This window comes from Centropristis striata, chromosome 8 (genome assembly GCF_030273125.1).
Source record: "Centropristis striata isolate RG_2023a ecotype Rhode Island chromosome 8, C.striata_1.0, whole genome shotgun sequence".
Classification (NCBI taxonomy): Eukaryota; Metazoa; Chordata; class Actinopteri; order Perciformes; family Serranidae; genus Centropristis; species Centropristis striata.
Genome location: NC_081524.1, coordinates 37456650 through 37471814, shown reverse-complemented (window position 1 = coordinate 37471814; position 15165 = coordinate 37456650). Strand labels below are relative to the sequence as shown.

Genomic DNA, 15165 nt, shown 5'->3' with positions numbered 1-15165 from the left:
CAGTAGGACTATATTTGTTTCCAGATTGTAAAGGGCCAGGAAAATGACGTTTTGAGTGATTTTTTGTGGTGCAAAATGGCAAAGCTGTTTCCTTTGGAAAAGTCTGCAAAAGAGGGTTTCAATATGGCCTCCTGGAGGTCATGTGACAAATTAAGGCATTGCTATTGGTTCCCTATACTCTTCCCTCTTTTTAAAAGTATCGCATCACTCAAAAACATGCATTGTAGAAATTTAACAGGCCTGAGAGCAACACCGTACCATAGAGGGTTAAATATATTGACTGTTCATCAAATTAAACTGAAAGCAGTGATGCGAGGTGAGACCCGAGTGTAGATAAGCAATACAAGGGAAGACTTGCGTCACTTTTTGAAACCTTTCCCCCGCGCTGGCCTGGAGGACATCCCCTTATTGTCGATGACACACGTACACAAGTTCTCTGCACACAGCTGTGAGAAAAGGGGTTCCGGAAAAACATATTGTCCAGCTGATAGGAAAAACCTGACCGATGACCTCTGGGAGGAAGAGGCGTGTGTGCTGTTAACTGCTGGCTGTGTGCATTTTGTTTGTGCTCACACATGAAGGTTTTTGACACAGGACATTCAAGTGAGAAACATGTGACCCTCCGCTGCACTCGCTCACGTTGTATTCTTCACTCTTGCTCGTTATTTGTAAAGGACTGGGGAAGTCCACATCCTTCCCTTGTGCCTCCTGGGGGGAGGTGCACTTGCTGGTTTAAATAAGACTCAGGACAGGGGTGGGGGGGTGGGGTTTGTTTGACCCTTTATCAAGATTTTCCTCTGCATTAGGGCAGCTATTCTCAACCTTGGGGTCCCGACCCCAATTGGGGTCGCAAGATGATTTCTGGGGATTTCTTTTTTAGTCATTTTGTGTCTTTATTTGGTCCTTTTGTTTCTTTTTTGGGTCATTTTGTGTCTTTTTTTGGTCATTTTGTTTCATTTTTTGGTCAATTGTGTCTTTTTTTGGTAATTTTGTGTCTTTTTTGGTAGTCTTTTTTTATTTTTGGGTAATTTTGTGTCTTTTTTTGGTAATTGGGGTCGCGAGATGATTTCTGGGGATTTCTTTTTTAGTCATTTTGTGTCTTTATTTGGTCATTTTGGGTTTTTTTGGGTCATTTTGTTTCTTTTTTGGGTCATTCTTTGTCTTTTTTGGTCAATTTGTGTCTTTTTTGGTAGTCTTTTTTTGGTAATTTTGTGTCTTTTTTGTGTCATTTTGTGTCTTTTTTTGGTAATTTTGTGTCTTTTCTGGTCATTTTGTGTCTTTTTTTTTATCATTTTGTGGTCAATTTGTGTCTTTTTTTGGTCATTTTGTGTCTTTTTGTGGTCATTTTGTTTCTTTTTTGGGTGATCTGAACTGTGCGTGTGAGATTCTATTCAGTGAGCGGGGGTCGCGGACAACATGCATGTTAAATTGGGGGTCGCGACTCAAAAAGGTTGAGAACTACTGCATTAGGGAAACAAACTTCGTAAAAAAAAAAAATCAATCCCAGCAAATTCTCAATAAAAGACAATGTGTTCACTCTGCTTTGGTCCATTTTTACGTAATGTTTTTCTCCCACCCCCTGGCCGAGTTGGTGTAATGGCTCTTTGAAGGAAAATCAGCACAATAAACCATCTCTACAGTGGCAGCAGGTGTTTTTAAAGTTGTCCTCCTGTGTTTCTCCTGGGTCTTTCTTAGGTCTTTGCCAAGTGAAAAACCCCCTCAGCCCCGTCCTCCAGCAGGGAGGAGACGTCCTGCAGCAGATCTGGCCGACAGTCGACCCGGAGTACCTGGAGGTCCCTGACTTTGTTGAGCTCTCTGTACGGGTAAGATCTCTTGGAGTCACACACACATGAACATGATATACACTACCGGTCAAAAGTTTTAGAACACCCCAATTTTTCCAGTTTTTTATTGAAATTCAAGCAGTTCAAGTCAAATGAACAGCTTGAAAGGGTACAAAGGTAAGTGGTGAACTGCCAGAGGTAAATAAAAAAAGGTAAGGTTAACCAAAACTGAAAAATAATGTACATTTCAGAATTATACAAGTAGGCCTTTTTTCAGGGAACAAGAAATGGGTTAACAACTTAACTCTATGGAGTCTTGGGCTATTTTGTCTATTTTTTAAATTCTTTTCATGTCTTTGTAAGTCATTTTGTGTCTTTTTGTGTCTTTTTTTAGTCATTTTGTGTCTTTAGGTGTCTTTTTTGTCACTTTGTGTCTTATTTTGGTCATTTTGTGTCTTATTTTGGTCATTTTGTGTCTTTTTTTAGTCCTTTAGTCCACCATAAAATGTGATTTTGAATCTTTTTTTTACTTTCAAAACACTATCATGCTCAATAAAGAATTTTAAATGTTGCAAATGTGCATTTATTTCAGAGTACACTGAGACATTAAACTGCATCATTTTCAATTAAATTCTGGAAAAGTTGGTGTGTTCTAAAACTTTTGACCAGTAGTGTATACATTTTTTTTCTCAAGATTTTTATTTGGCGCAGACTTCAGCTTGGACTGATTAGACATTGGTGGTAAAAGGTCTCTGTGACCTCAGGAATTCAGAATACAAATTATGACTAATGATTAATTGGATAAAACCATTTCGTATCCAAAAGGTCACCATCACTGTGACATAATGTTTTGCAAAAACACCTTTGTGTTTTGTCCTACTCCTCTCATAGTCCACCAGAGACTCATTGGTTTTGCTGATATTGAGCTTCAGGTTATTGTCGTTACGCCATGTGAAGTTTGAAGTTTTTTTATTTTGCACAAATAAGACAAAAGACAAGGATAATGAGATAACAACAAAATGAAGGTGCAAGGTAGCGGCAAGAAACCCAAGAAACCCTCTCTATCAGTCCTCTGTACCATTTTGCAAACTAATGCACTTAACACCTTTTATTAAATTCCTTCGAAGTCTCCACTAAATGTATTATGAGTCTGAAAAGACATGGATGTGAACTGGAACTTGACTGGTTGGCAATACAACCACAAGGAGGAATTTCCTTTTTTCTTTGGTTGCTGCCACAGTTTTGCTCATGCAACTATTTCAACCAGATCAAAGAAACATGGTTGTCAAGTTAAAAAAAAAAACCTTTTTAACATTAAAGGTTTTTTAATCCTTTTCTTCAGTTTTTTACACATTATTTGTACAGAACTTTATTAATCAATATATGCACACATTTACTCTGACACCATTTTCACTCAAACACTCCACTCTTAAAAAGTCTTGATTACATTCATAGTCTGTAATTTTCAAGAGTCTATGATTACCCTGTGTGTGTGTGTGTGTGTGTGTGTGTGTGTGTGTGTGTCTCTGTCTGTGTGTGTCCGCACGTATATGCGTTTGTCTGTGTGTGTTTGTGTGTGTCTGTGTGTGTCCGCACGTATATGTGTTTGTGTGTCTGTGTGTGTGTCTGTGTGTCTCTGTGTCTAAATGTGTTTGTGTGTGTCTGTGTGTGTGTCTGTGTGTCTAAATGTGTTTGTGTGTGTGTCTGTGTGTCTAAATGTGTGTGTGTGTGTGTGTGTGTGTGTGTGTGTGTTTGTGTGTGTGTGTTTGTGTGTGTGTGTGTGTGTGTGTGTCTAAATGTGTTTGTGTGTGTCCGTCTGTGTGTGTGTGTGTGTGTGTGTGTGTGTGTGTGTCTAAATGTGTTTGTGTGTCTGGATGTCAAGTGTTGTGCTAAAAGCTTAATAGACAGTAGATCAGTGATTAAAAACAAAGCCACTGTGTTGTTCCTGAGCTCAATCACACAAACAGAGAAACCCCTCGGTTTGATGGCGTATGACATCATCAGGAATAAAAGTGTGTGAGTGAGTGAGATTTCGTGTTCGTATGTCCGGGAATTTCAAAGGCATAAGCACAATCAGAGAGAATATCCAGCTGTGATGGGACGGCTCACAACGTCAACTTGGATCAGATCCAAGCATCACACATGCTAACACTGGCACACACACACACACACACACACACACACACACACACACGTGTGTCAGTCTTCACAGTTAATATCGAATCAGTTAATAGATCAAAGCTGAAACTGCTTTAATCTGACTGTTTTCTCTCTAGAGGGTCGAATCCCCAGAAAGAACCGACTAATCCCCTCACACACACACACACACACACATATGTGATGATAGCAAAACACCGTCAGCTGACTAACGGCACCTGTTGGATTCTCCCTCTGTACTCTGACAGAGAGACATGAAGCCACGAGATAGAAATGAAATAATAATAATAGAAAGAAACGTGTGTGTGTGTGTCTGTGTTTGTGTGTGTGTGTGTGTTCTTGTACTTCTTACATAGTGAGGACCGGAACACGTTTTTAACCAACAGAGTGAGGACATTTTTGCAAAGTCAGGACATTTCGTCCGGTCCTCACTTCTTTAAAGGTTTTTTTTTTCCTTTGTTTTCGGGGTTCAGGTTACAATTAGGTTCATGTTTAAAAAAAGATTATTAATTAACTAACTGAAACTGTATTGTGTGGTTCCAAAACGAACTAAAATTATAGTGAAAATGTCCTTCGTTTTCGTCTTTGTCAACTTTTTTCATACATAATGACGATGGATAAGACAAAGGAAATAAAGGCAAAATTCACTGTGACCTCTTTTAATCTACCACCCAACAAATACCCCATTACAAAAAAACTAAAACTAATAAAAATTAAAACTAAAACTAATGAAAAATGTGTGTGTGTTTGTGTGTGTGTGTGTGTGTGTGTACTTCCAACATAGTGAGGACCAGAACACGTTTTTAACCAACAGAGTGAGGGCATTTTTGCAAAGTTAGGACATTTCGCCCGGTCCTCACTTTGCAAATTTAAAATTTAATAAAAATTAAAACTAAAACAAATGAAAAATTCAAAACTATTATAACCTTGCAAGGGAATTCACTATTCCAATGAGGGCCCTCACAAAGATAGAAGTACAAGAGTGTGTGTGTGTGTGTGTGTGTGTGTGTGTGTGTGTGTGTGTGTTCTTGTACTTCCTACGTAGTGAGGACCGGAACACATTTTTAACCAACAGAGTGAGGACATTTTTGCAAAGTGAGGACATTTCGGTCCTCACTTCTTTAAAGCTTTAAAACTAAAACTAATGAAAAATTTCACTATTCACTATTCCAATGAAGGCCCCCACAAAGATAGAAGTACAAGTGTGTGTATGTGTATGTGTGTGTGTGTGTGTGTGTGTGTGTGTGTGTGTGTGTGCTCTCCCCATAATCATATTTGCTCTGTGGGAGTGAAAATTACGCTCCTCTCCACATTTTCATTCGTGCATTCTTGTTCGTCTCTCATACACGAGTCATGAATCCTATAGACACCCTCTCCTCTTACACACACACACAGAGACACACACATGCAGTACGTATATTTGAGCTCCCAGTGCTCGATGATGATGATGATGATGATGTTGGTTTTTACTTTAGACTGAGCTCTCTGTTGTGGCCTTCCTAAGCCCAGTGGAGGCAACCTCGCTCTCTCTGTCCTCTAATCACGTACTTGGGTTTGTCCCAGAAAGGAGGCCAAGGCTCAGTGGCCTCAGACACACACACACGAACACACACCCACACCATTAATTTTCAACCACTTCCAGAGACATGCTCACATTCACCATGAGCACACATGCACTTGCTTCTCAACATTACAAGACTGAGTGCCCTCCCCATACCTACCACTAACGATGTGTTTTAAGGGTTCACTGTACATGTGGAAGGAGAGGTGGAGTCTGTTATTTTGGGCCCTTTATGCCAGGAAGGAAAAGTTTGGATACAGTCTGGCTGGGCAGAACTGCTTTCAGATGGAGGCTTGTTGAATTGGGAACATTTAACAGAACAGATTATCCCAAATATTTATCTTTTATTTATCTCCATTTTTGTACCCTCAGATAAACAACAAGGTTTGTGGTCATTTTGTGTCTTTTTTTGGTCATTTTGTGTCTTTTTTGGTAGTCTTTTTTGGTAATTTTGTGTCTTTTTTGGTAATTTTGTGTCTTTTTTTGGTAATGATGGAGGCTTGTTGAATTGGGAACATTTAACAGAACAGATTATCCCAAATATTTATCTTTTATTTATCTCCATTTTTGTACTCTCAGATAAACAACAAGGTTTGTGGTCATTTTGTTTCTTTCTTTTGGGTCATTTTGTGTCCTTTTTTGGTAATTTTGTGTCTTTTTTGGTAATTTTGTGTCTTTTTTGGTAATGATGGAGGCTTGTTGAACTGGGAACATTTAACAGAACAGATTATCCCAAATATTTATCTTTTATTTATCTCCATTTTTGTCCCCTCAGATAAACAACAAGGTTTGTGGCAAAGTGACCGTGCCTCTGCAGGTGTCCAAAGATCCGGAGGTTGTGCAGCAGCTCATCATGGCGAGCCCGCTGGGACAGAAGCTTCTTGGCGAGCGCAGCATCAAGAGAGCCATCCTCTCCCCGAGGACCGCCCTCATCAACTTCCTCATTGACGAGTGATGTTTGGGCATTCACCGCTCCTTTTGTAACCGCTACGTGGTTCTGAATGCCTGTCAATCAGTGACTCAGCACAGAGAGGGAAACAAAAGAGGTGGACTTTTACATAGATTACAACAAAGGGAAGGGATTAGTTTTTTTTATTCACTGTAAATAAGTGTATATTTTATTTATATTTTCCTGTTTTTAATAAAAAGATTCAAGAAGCGGTGAGGTTTCAAGCCTTTTTCAACAAATCCCCATGTGAGATTTAGCATCTTTCTCTTTCAGATCATCCTCAGTCAGACCCTCTTGACAATCACTTGAGCCTAAACACCACTTTAGATTCCAGTCATCCTTCAAATTCCCCCTTTCAACCGTAACACCACTTTCAGCACCAAGGACCACAACTTCACACCTCTTCGTTTGCCATATGCCTGTCTGCTTGCCGTCTCAGCTGAATCATACAGTCTAAATTTGCCTTATCAGTGTTTTTCTCTTCCTCTGTTGCTGATTTTAGCCGCAGATCTCCTCTGAGCACCATACATGGATAAACGTTTGGCTTGTGGAAGTGCCACTGAGCTTTATGTCCCTATCAGAAGGTCTTTTGGAGGCCACTGAGATGCTTTTGCGGTTGGGGATTTTTCAGCTTTCCACCATATCATGTTTGCCCGTTGCTGCGCTGTGCCTATTCATCAGCTTGGTGTCTCTGTCTCAGCATTGGGACAACATGACTCAGCCTTGTCTTGGCAGAGCAGCAACAGCAGCGCTGAAATGTATCCATGTGTACACCCACTGGCCCTATCTTTAAAGGCCTGGTGAGTAAGCACTTATTTGATACGTACAAGCACTTGCGGTGCCCACGTCGCATGTAAACCAAGATTTTTCAGTAGCCGCTTAACAAAAAGTGTCATATTTTGTCTGCGTCAGCGTGTGAATTAACAAAAAAGGAATGTGGTCTCTTTGAAAAGTGAGATGCAGGTGTTGGTTCTGCAAGGTCAGCTTCCATTTGAGGAAATGCTTTTATTTTTATAGTATAAGACGGTCAGCTTGTGACTAATAAAGTCATGCTGTATCACATTATGTAAGATAATAAAGGGGGTTGTTTTTCTTTTTGGTAAAAAATGATGGATAAAAAAGGTGCAGACAGAGAGAAAACAGCACATTCCTCACCGATCCCCCTAACCTTTTTCCTATATTTCTGTGCTCTATCTCTGACCATCAGGTGACAGGAAAAGCCTCACAGGAGACACAGAATAACAGGAAGAGAAACCAGGAATAAGAGCAGGGGGAGCAGAGAGCCAACACTGTTAGTTATTCTCTGTATTGTCTCAGATTCTGTGAATTTGATCTCAACTAGATACAAAACAAAGTGGGTGTGTGGACAAAGACAGAGGGCAGCTCTTTTTTGTGTATTTTTCTATCAAAAAATTTTGATTCATGAGAGGTAATTTGAACTGCTGATCCCTTTCTGCTTTTGTGTTATTGCTGCAGTTTTTCACACCTTCCCTTCCACTCTCCTTACTGCTAACGCCAGCTAATGAACCGGTCTAAACCTGAACTGGCATGGAGAATAAGCTGAAGTTGCATTGCCATTGAAAAGAGAGACATTGTAGTCATTTTAGACTGGTTAGAAATCCCAGGAAACACTTTCCAGGCTAAATGTTTGAACAAATAGATAAGTTGGATATTTCTCAACAGTGTTTTTCTGCAAAATGAGGTCTGCTCTGAAGTCATGCATTTCATCTCATAATTAATTTCGTCACTAACAGTCCCTGGAGTCATTTAACACTTTTCGTCAGCTCTGCAGTTTCCATGACGACTGGAATTATTGAATAGTATTCAACTATTACTCGCTTTCTTTTCAGACCACAGTCGTGAGCTATTCTTTCTTACACATGAGACGTACAGCATGAATCCTCTTTAATGAGTAAAAGAAAATCACTTCCCTCCCTCTTGAGAAACTCAGCTGGTGGAAAAGAAAGGGTGGAGTACACGCAGCAGTCCAGTCAGTCACCCTCTGCTGCACCAGTGGAGTCCCTGGACTGGGCTGTGTGTTCTCACAGGGGGACGCAGTAATGCCACAGCTCATTATCTCCGAGGCTGACCCCGCGGCTGGTAATTTGGTCATCCGTGGATTTTTGTGTGTGTGTTCTTGTACTTCCTACAAAGTGAGGACCACAACAACACCAACAGAGTGAGGACATTTTTGCAAAGTGAGGACATTTTGGCCGGTCCTCACTTCTTTAAAGGCTTTTTTGAGATTTCAGACTTTGTTTTAAGGGTTAAAGGTTACATGATAATTATAATTAACTGAAACTGTATTGTGTGGTTACAAAACTAACTAAAATTATGGTAAAAATGTCCTTCATTTTCTTCTTTGTCAACTTTCTTCATACATAATGAAGATGGATAAGGCAAAGGCAATAAAGGCAAAATTTACTGTGACCTCTTTTAATCTCCCACCCAACAAATACCGCATAACAAAACACTAAAACTAATTAAAACTAAACTAAAACTTAAGCATTTCAAAAAAATAAATACTAAACTAAAACTAGCAAACTCACTCTAAAAACTCATTGAAACTAACTGAATTTGAAAACAAAAATTGACAACATAATTAAAACTAAAACTAATGAAAAATCCAAAACTATTATAACCTTGCAAGGGAATTAACTGTTCCAATGAGGGTCCTCACAAAGATAGAAGTACAAGAATGTGTGTGTGTGTGTGTGTGTGTGAGAGAGAGCTCATTGTATAAGCAGATTTTCACTAGTCCTTTTATTGTTTTGGGGATAAAGCTTAACTCTTGGCATGTATGTGAAGGCACACTTGCCAAAGTTTTTTGTTTATTTACTTTACGTCTCCACAGTAACAGTCTTTTGGTTAATTTGGGCCTTTTCTGAATGTGAAATGTCTCCAATGATGTGCACAAGAACGCTCACACAGGTGTGATGTTATGTAATCAAAGGGATCTATGTACAGTAGATATTCATGGGTAATAACAGATTGCATGTAATCAGGATTATGTAATCAGATTACAAAATTAAGAAACTACAATTAGCCCAGAATTTCGGTACAAGGATTACTGCATTATATCTTTGATTATATATTTTTTCTAAATGATGCCACTATTTTTAAGGATAATTTGATTTGTCCAGTTCTCTTTTAGGTTGTCAGTTTTGTTAATGGTGATTCATCAAATATTTTGATTTTTTTTTTTTTAAATAATGGATTTATTTATTTTTATTTACAATGAAAAATGTGTAAAAGGTGCAACATTTTCAATCTTTGTTTTTAAAGTAATCCAAAAGTATTCAGACAAAAAAAATGTTGTACTCCAATTACAAAATAATATTGTTTGTATAATAGGCTTTTTTAAATATCATTATTAAAAATAATTTTGTACACGTTAAATAAATACATTTCAAAGTAATCTGACCCAAGCCTGATTATTGCACACTGCATATAGTCGATAGTGTGTAAAAATATCTCATGCACTCTCCATAGCTGTTAAATCCGTCCATCCAGAACATCTGTTGTAATTTAGCACACAGTGATTATATCCTACTCAGTCCTGCTTCAAAGTAAAAGCTTTAGAAAGTAAATGTCAACAACTACTGCCCTATTTGTGTTTGACTCAGTTGTGCATTTGCATATGCTTTTATGCAAATGTTCAGAATAACAAACTATAGCTCCTCATCAACAGTTGTTGTGCAGATCGTCAAGCCATCTGAGATACAGCAAATACAATTTAGCAAATAGAACTGACGTGATTAGTTGTTTCCTTCCAATATGAAATCACAGACTGTATATAAATGATGGACGTAGTCACCGTGACGTCACCCATTGGTTTGTGGCCCGTTGGAAGCATCAAGTTCATCGTTATACTCGTCGCCATCTTGCGTCGCCATCTTGTTTCCGATACAGGAAGCAGACCATATATGGACTGTGGAGGAGGAGAGGGATCTGATCACTGACTACAGCCTCTCTACACCTCAACCTGACTGAGAGAAGCTGCTGCTAATTCATGTTAGCATTAACTGGAGCATTAACTGGGATGTTAGTTTTGGCTAGCAAAAAAACAAAAACAAAATGTATCTTTCTTACCTCAGAAAACTGAGCAGCGACTCCTTGGAGTGTCTGTTAGTCCAACCAAACACTGAACAAGACATTTTTACTGAACAAAACGTTCAAATAAATTGTCATTAAGTGAAAATACAGTGAAAGGGTCAAAGTTATGAGACAAAACCGGTAAACGTCCTCTTTTCTATCTATATAACGTTATATATAACTTTATTGACACGTTGCCATGGATACGCATTGTTCTGCTTCTCTCCTGATGACGGCTCGCCTTGTCAGTGACCTGTCAATCAAAGGTAGCCCCGCCCCAAATCATACGATTCTTTATCTTCTATTTTCTTCTAAATGGGGCCATTATTAGAACTATTGACATGAAATTGTCTTGAAGATGATTTTTTACTACCGATTGAGACCATAGTGTTATCCTGAAAAAAATGTCTGAGGTAATAAATCAAGTGAGAAGTTTTCAAACTTTGCACTGAAATGAATGGGCAGATTTTTTTTGCAGCCAAACTTAGCGCCCCCTGCTGGAATTTTCGGTGGATTGCAGGCTTAAGGCACTTCCTGGTTGGCCTCCATGCTCAAACACGGAGATTGCCGCCTGTATGAAACTCTTAAAATAAGGCTTTGCATGCCTGAAGTAAAAATATTATTCTAAATAATGGATTTATTGAATTGACATCAAAATACCAGAAAAACAATTGTGAATGTTTTTGCCTATATTGCACACATCCTTGGATCTGTTGGTGAAAATGAACGTGTGCAGTTTTTCAGTGCTGGTAAATTAAGTTCCTCTCTATCTGTGTATTTTTCTCCTCTAACGAGGCGCTAATTGCCACTGAGGCCAATTAGCATAAGCAAGTGAAACCAAATGATCTCAAGTTTTCCAAAACTCCTTTTGTTGTTGTTACCACATGTTTGAATTAACCTTTAGCTAACACCAGGAGATATTACAGGAAGCAATTGCGATAAACATGGGCACTTTAATGTTAAAGATAACACTGAAAAATGTCCAATTTAATTTGTTCAGCTCATAAATATAACAGAATAATTCAGAAAACTAGCTCAGTGTATTTTGCAGTCATAATCATAAATGTCATGTATGTCTCCAGCTTTTTGTGTAAATTTGTTTTTGATTTTTAACCCATAAGAACCCACGGTGACATGGGTGTAACAAACACTTTAGTGACTTCTCCAAAATGTGGCTGTGACTGGAAACAGAAATCTAAAAAAGGAGCTAATTTCAAAAAGCTTATTTTTTGTTACGATTTTTGTTTAAACCGATTTCTATTCTATTCAATTCTAATTCGTTAATAGGGTGTTCTTTATTGCATTTAACCCTATTAGGGTTTGTTGTTTATTTTTATTATTGATTGATTTTTTATTTTTTTACTTAAAAACAAATCTGAAAAATAATTTGTTGTGAAACAACACTATTAATGTCACAATTTTAGAAAAACACAAATTTGTGTTTCTGTAAGCAGAAAAGGTGTCGAGTTTATTTATATAAAAATAAGAAATATAATAAAAATAAACACCATAAACACCCAATGTGACATATATGTTACATCACAGATCTTTGACATTTAGGGGTAGAATAAAAATTTTAAAAAACATCAGAAATGTGTGCTTTGTGGTCCACTGGTCCACTATCCTTCAAGGATAAATAGGTCTGGGTTCTTATGGGTTAATGCCAATATATCACAGCTTTTCTGGCTCCTTCTCTATTCATTCACATGCTGACTTACACTTTCTATGAGAATAACAAGAGTTTACATGTGAACTAGGTCTCTGGGGTTTTCCCTGCAATAATACCCTCAAATACTAGTAAATATGAGTGAGAGAGAACTGAAGCAAGTTAATCCCATTGCTTGAAGGGAATGCTGCATTATGGAACTGTTTCCCAAACACACAGATGGTCGAGCCTTATAAACCTTCTGTTTTAATTACACCGCCAGCTGTAGCCAGAGGCTCCATCAACATACTGGCTCCTTATTCTTTTCACATCAACTGAGTCTGTCAGAAAATATATGCACACACTGTAAAAAAAAATCTGTTTAATTTACGGTAAAATACCGGCAGCTGTGGTTGCCAGAATTTCACCGTAAAAAATACAGGGAGTTTTCTACTGTAAATTTAAATGTAAAAATCAGCAAAAACTGTCATTTAGACTGAGTAGTGACTTTATTTTTAGGGTGATTGTGTCCTTGTGACATTATGGTATTTCTCCATTCATTTTATATGAAAAAACTGTGTGTTTTCTATAGTCTAAAAGTTTTGCATTATTCCTTGATTTACGGTAATTACAAGCATCTACTACGGTGATATTACATTTTTAATTTTACGCCCTATTTCTGATGCAATTTGACAGTGTTTTACTGTAATTTTTACAAACATTTTTTACAGTGCACTCAGGCGCCATCCAGGACACAAATAAAATGTGTTCCTATTTTGGTAGAAGATTGAGTCTTTTTTCCCCCATACACATTATGAGTTCATCCTATTGTACCCCAACTCTGTCAAATATTCCAGCCAGGGTCAGGACACAATGCGGAGAGGTCACTGTGTGTGTGAGAGAGAATTTCATGAGCAGGAATGTGTGATGTCATTCAACCAAAACAGAGGGGGCACAGGACTGTAAATAGCCCCCCTCCACCACAAGAAAACACACCCATACAGTAGTCACAGCCAGCAGTTTTATGGGTTTACTCCACTACATAGATTGTTTATGAGATGCGGGAAACTTAAAAAAAAGTTGCCGCAGGCTTTCCTGAATGTATCCGAAAATAATTACCCATCCCCCATTTGCTTTGCTTTATTTTTTCCTCCCCTCTCACCACAACTAAAGCCAGAAGAAGTATCCAGGTCCTTTTACTTAAAGGGACAGTCCACCCCAATGAAAAAAGTTATTCTGTAGTCGTACAATTCAGTCTAACTTGTTTTGTATCTGAGATATTGATTGTACAGGTGTTAGCTTTCTCTCCTAACTAGATGACACTTGGCTTGTGATACTCGCAGCACCAAAATTAGGCTACATGTGAAAAAACTCAATACCATGAACATTTATTCGTTTATTTAACAGGGACAGTGCATGGCTCTCAGCCGTACCAGAATTAGCTACGAGCTAAATTTCATCTGTAGTCCCTGGGCAGGAAAAGAAAAACATAAATCTAACACAAACAAACAAGCCTTCAAACAGCAACAACAAAGTTTCACACTCTTAAAACAGAATACAACACAGGACAACAGCAAGAGTAAAGTCACAGTATTAAGACACAACACAAAACAATGTTAAAATACAGCACTTAAGAGATTGCAAAATAGTGAACTAATGTTTGAGTTTATAGTTGGTGGGTGCATGATTGAGTGCATTTTTTTTTTAAAGATTATTTTTTTGGCATTTATGCTTTTTTTTTATATTGAAAGCGATAGATAGAAAGGGGGAGACAGAGGGGAGGACATGCGGCAAAGGGACCTCAGGCCAGATTCGAACCCGGGTCCGCCGCAGGAAGGACTCAGCCTTAATGGTACACGCTCTACCAGTGTGAGCCACTGGGACGCCCCATTGACTGCATTTAAGCCATGATTTTATGATGTCCAGCAGGAGCTTAGTCTCCAAAGGCTTCTTCACAGGGGCAGTGGCCCCTGGAGGCCCCTGTGAAGAACCGCCACTGTGCAAAATAGTGAACTAATGTTTGAGTTTATAGTTGGTGGGTGCATGATTGAGTGCATTTAAGCCATGATTTTATTTTAGATTGAAAACCAACTAATGTGCTGATGTCCAGCAGGAGCAGCTTAGTCTTCAGGTGGGACACCTGGACAGGTGTGAAGGTAGAGGCCTGACAAAGTGCAATCCACTTCTCCAGGTTGGACACATAGAGCCCTTTCAATGGAGAAAGCATCATTACTTTAAACACAGAAAAAACAGTGCTGGAACATGTGTCCACATGGTGCCCCCAGAGCCGGCCCAAGGCATAAGCGAACTAAGCGACTGCTTAGGGCCCCGTGGCCACTAGGGGGCCCCCAAGAGCAATTAACAAAAAATATGTACATATTTTGTTTAATATTTTGCATGCATGAGTGACACTTTCTATATGATCAAAGATATATTATTGAACAAAAATACAATTTTATGTATTTTTTTCAAAAAAAATAAACCAGATGACACTTTTACAGTAAAAAGAATGCTTTACCATTTAGATTGTCGTGTAAATCAACCCCAAGTCACTCTATAGTTGAATGTGATACATTTTTAGATTAAAAACACACGTGACACCCTGGACATCATTCATTCATTGGTATTATTTGTATCATTATTGCATTGGTATTATTTATGTAATTAACTGGGACACCCCCTTAAATGTGTGAAGACATATCAGGCTGACAATAGCATAATGTAAACAACACTGCCAGAGCCGCAATGAGTTTGTAGTAGGTGTGTGAATGATCAACAATTAATATTATTGGCAGAAATAGAAAGCCCCGAAATTGAATTTTGCTTAGGGCCCCATGGAGACTTGGGCCGGCTCTGGGTGCCCCCTTCACATGTCTGATTGCCCCCTCATATATGCAGCCTAGAACCGGCCCTGGTACTTTATCAATGTATCCAACTTAGTGAGATCCCAGCAGCGTCCACAGCTCAGCCCTTT

General features: G+C 38.6%; 1 protein-coding gene across 1 annotated transcript in view; it reads left to right on the top strand.

Annotated features, from left to right (window-relative positions):
- The window catches only part of lars2 (leucyl-tRNA synthetase 2, mitochondrial), a 64107-nt gene extending 57290 nt beyond the window's left edge, over window positions 1–6817 (top strand). The window contains exons 20-21 of the mRNA XM_059338408.1: window positions 1696–1823; window positions 6278–6817. Coding sequence (XP_059194391.1) covers window positions 1696–1823; window positions 6278–6457 — 308 coding nt within the window. The 3' untranslated portion in view covers window positions 6458–6817. The remainder of the gene's footprint in view (window positions 1–1695; window positions 1824–6277) is intronic.
- The last annotated feature ends 8348 nt before the right edge of the window (window positions 6818–15165 follow it).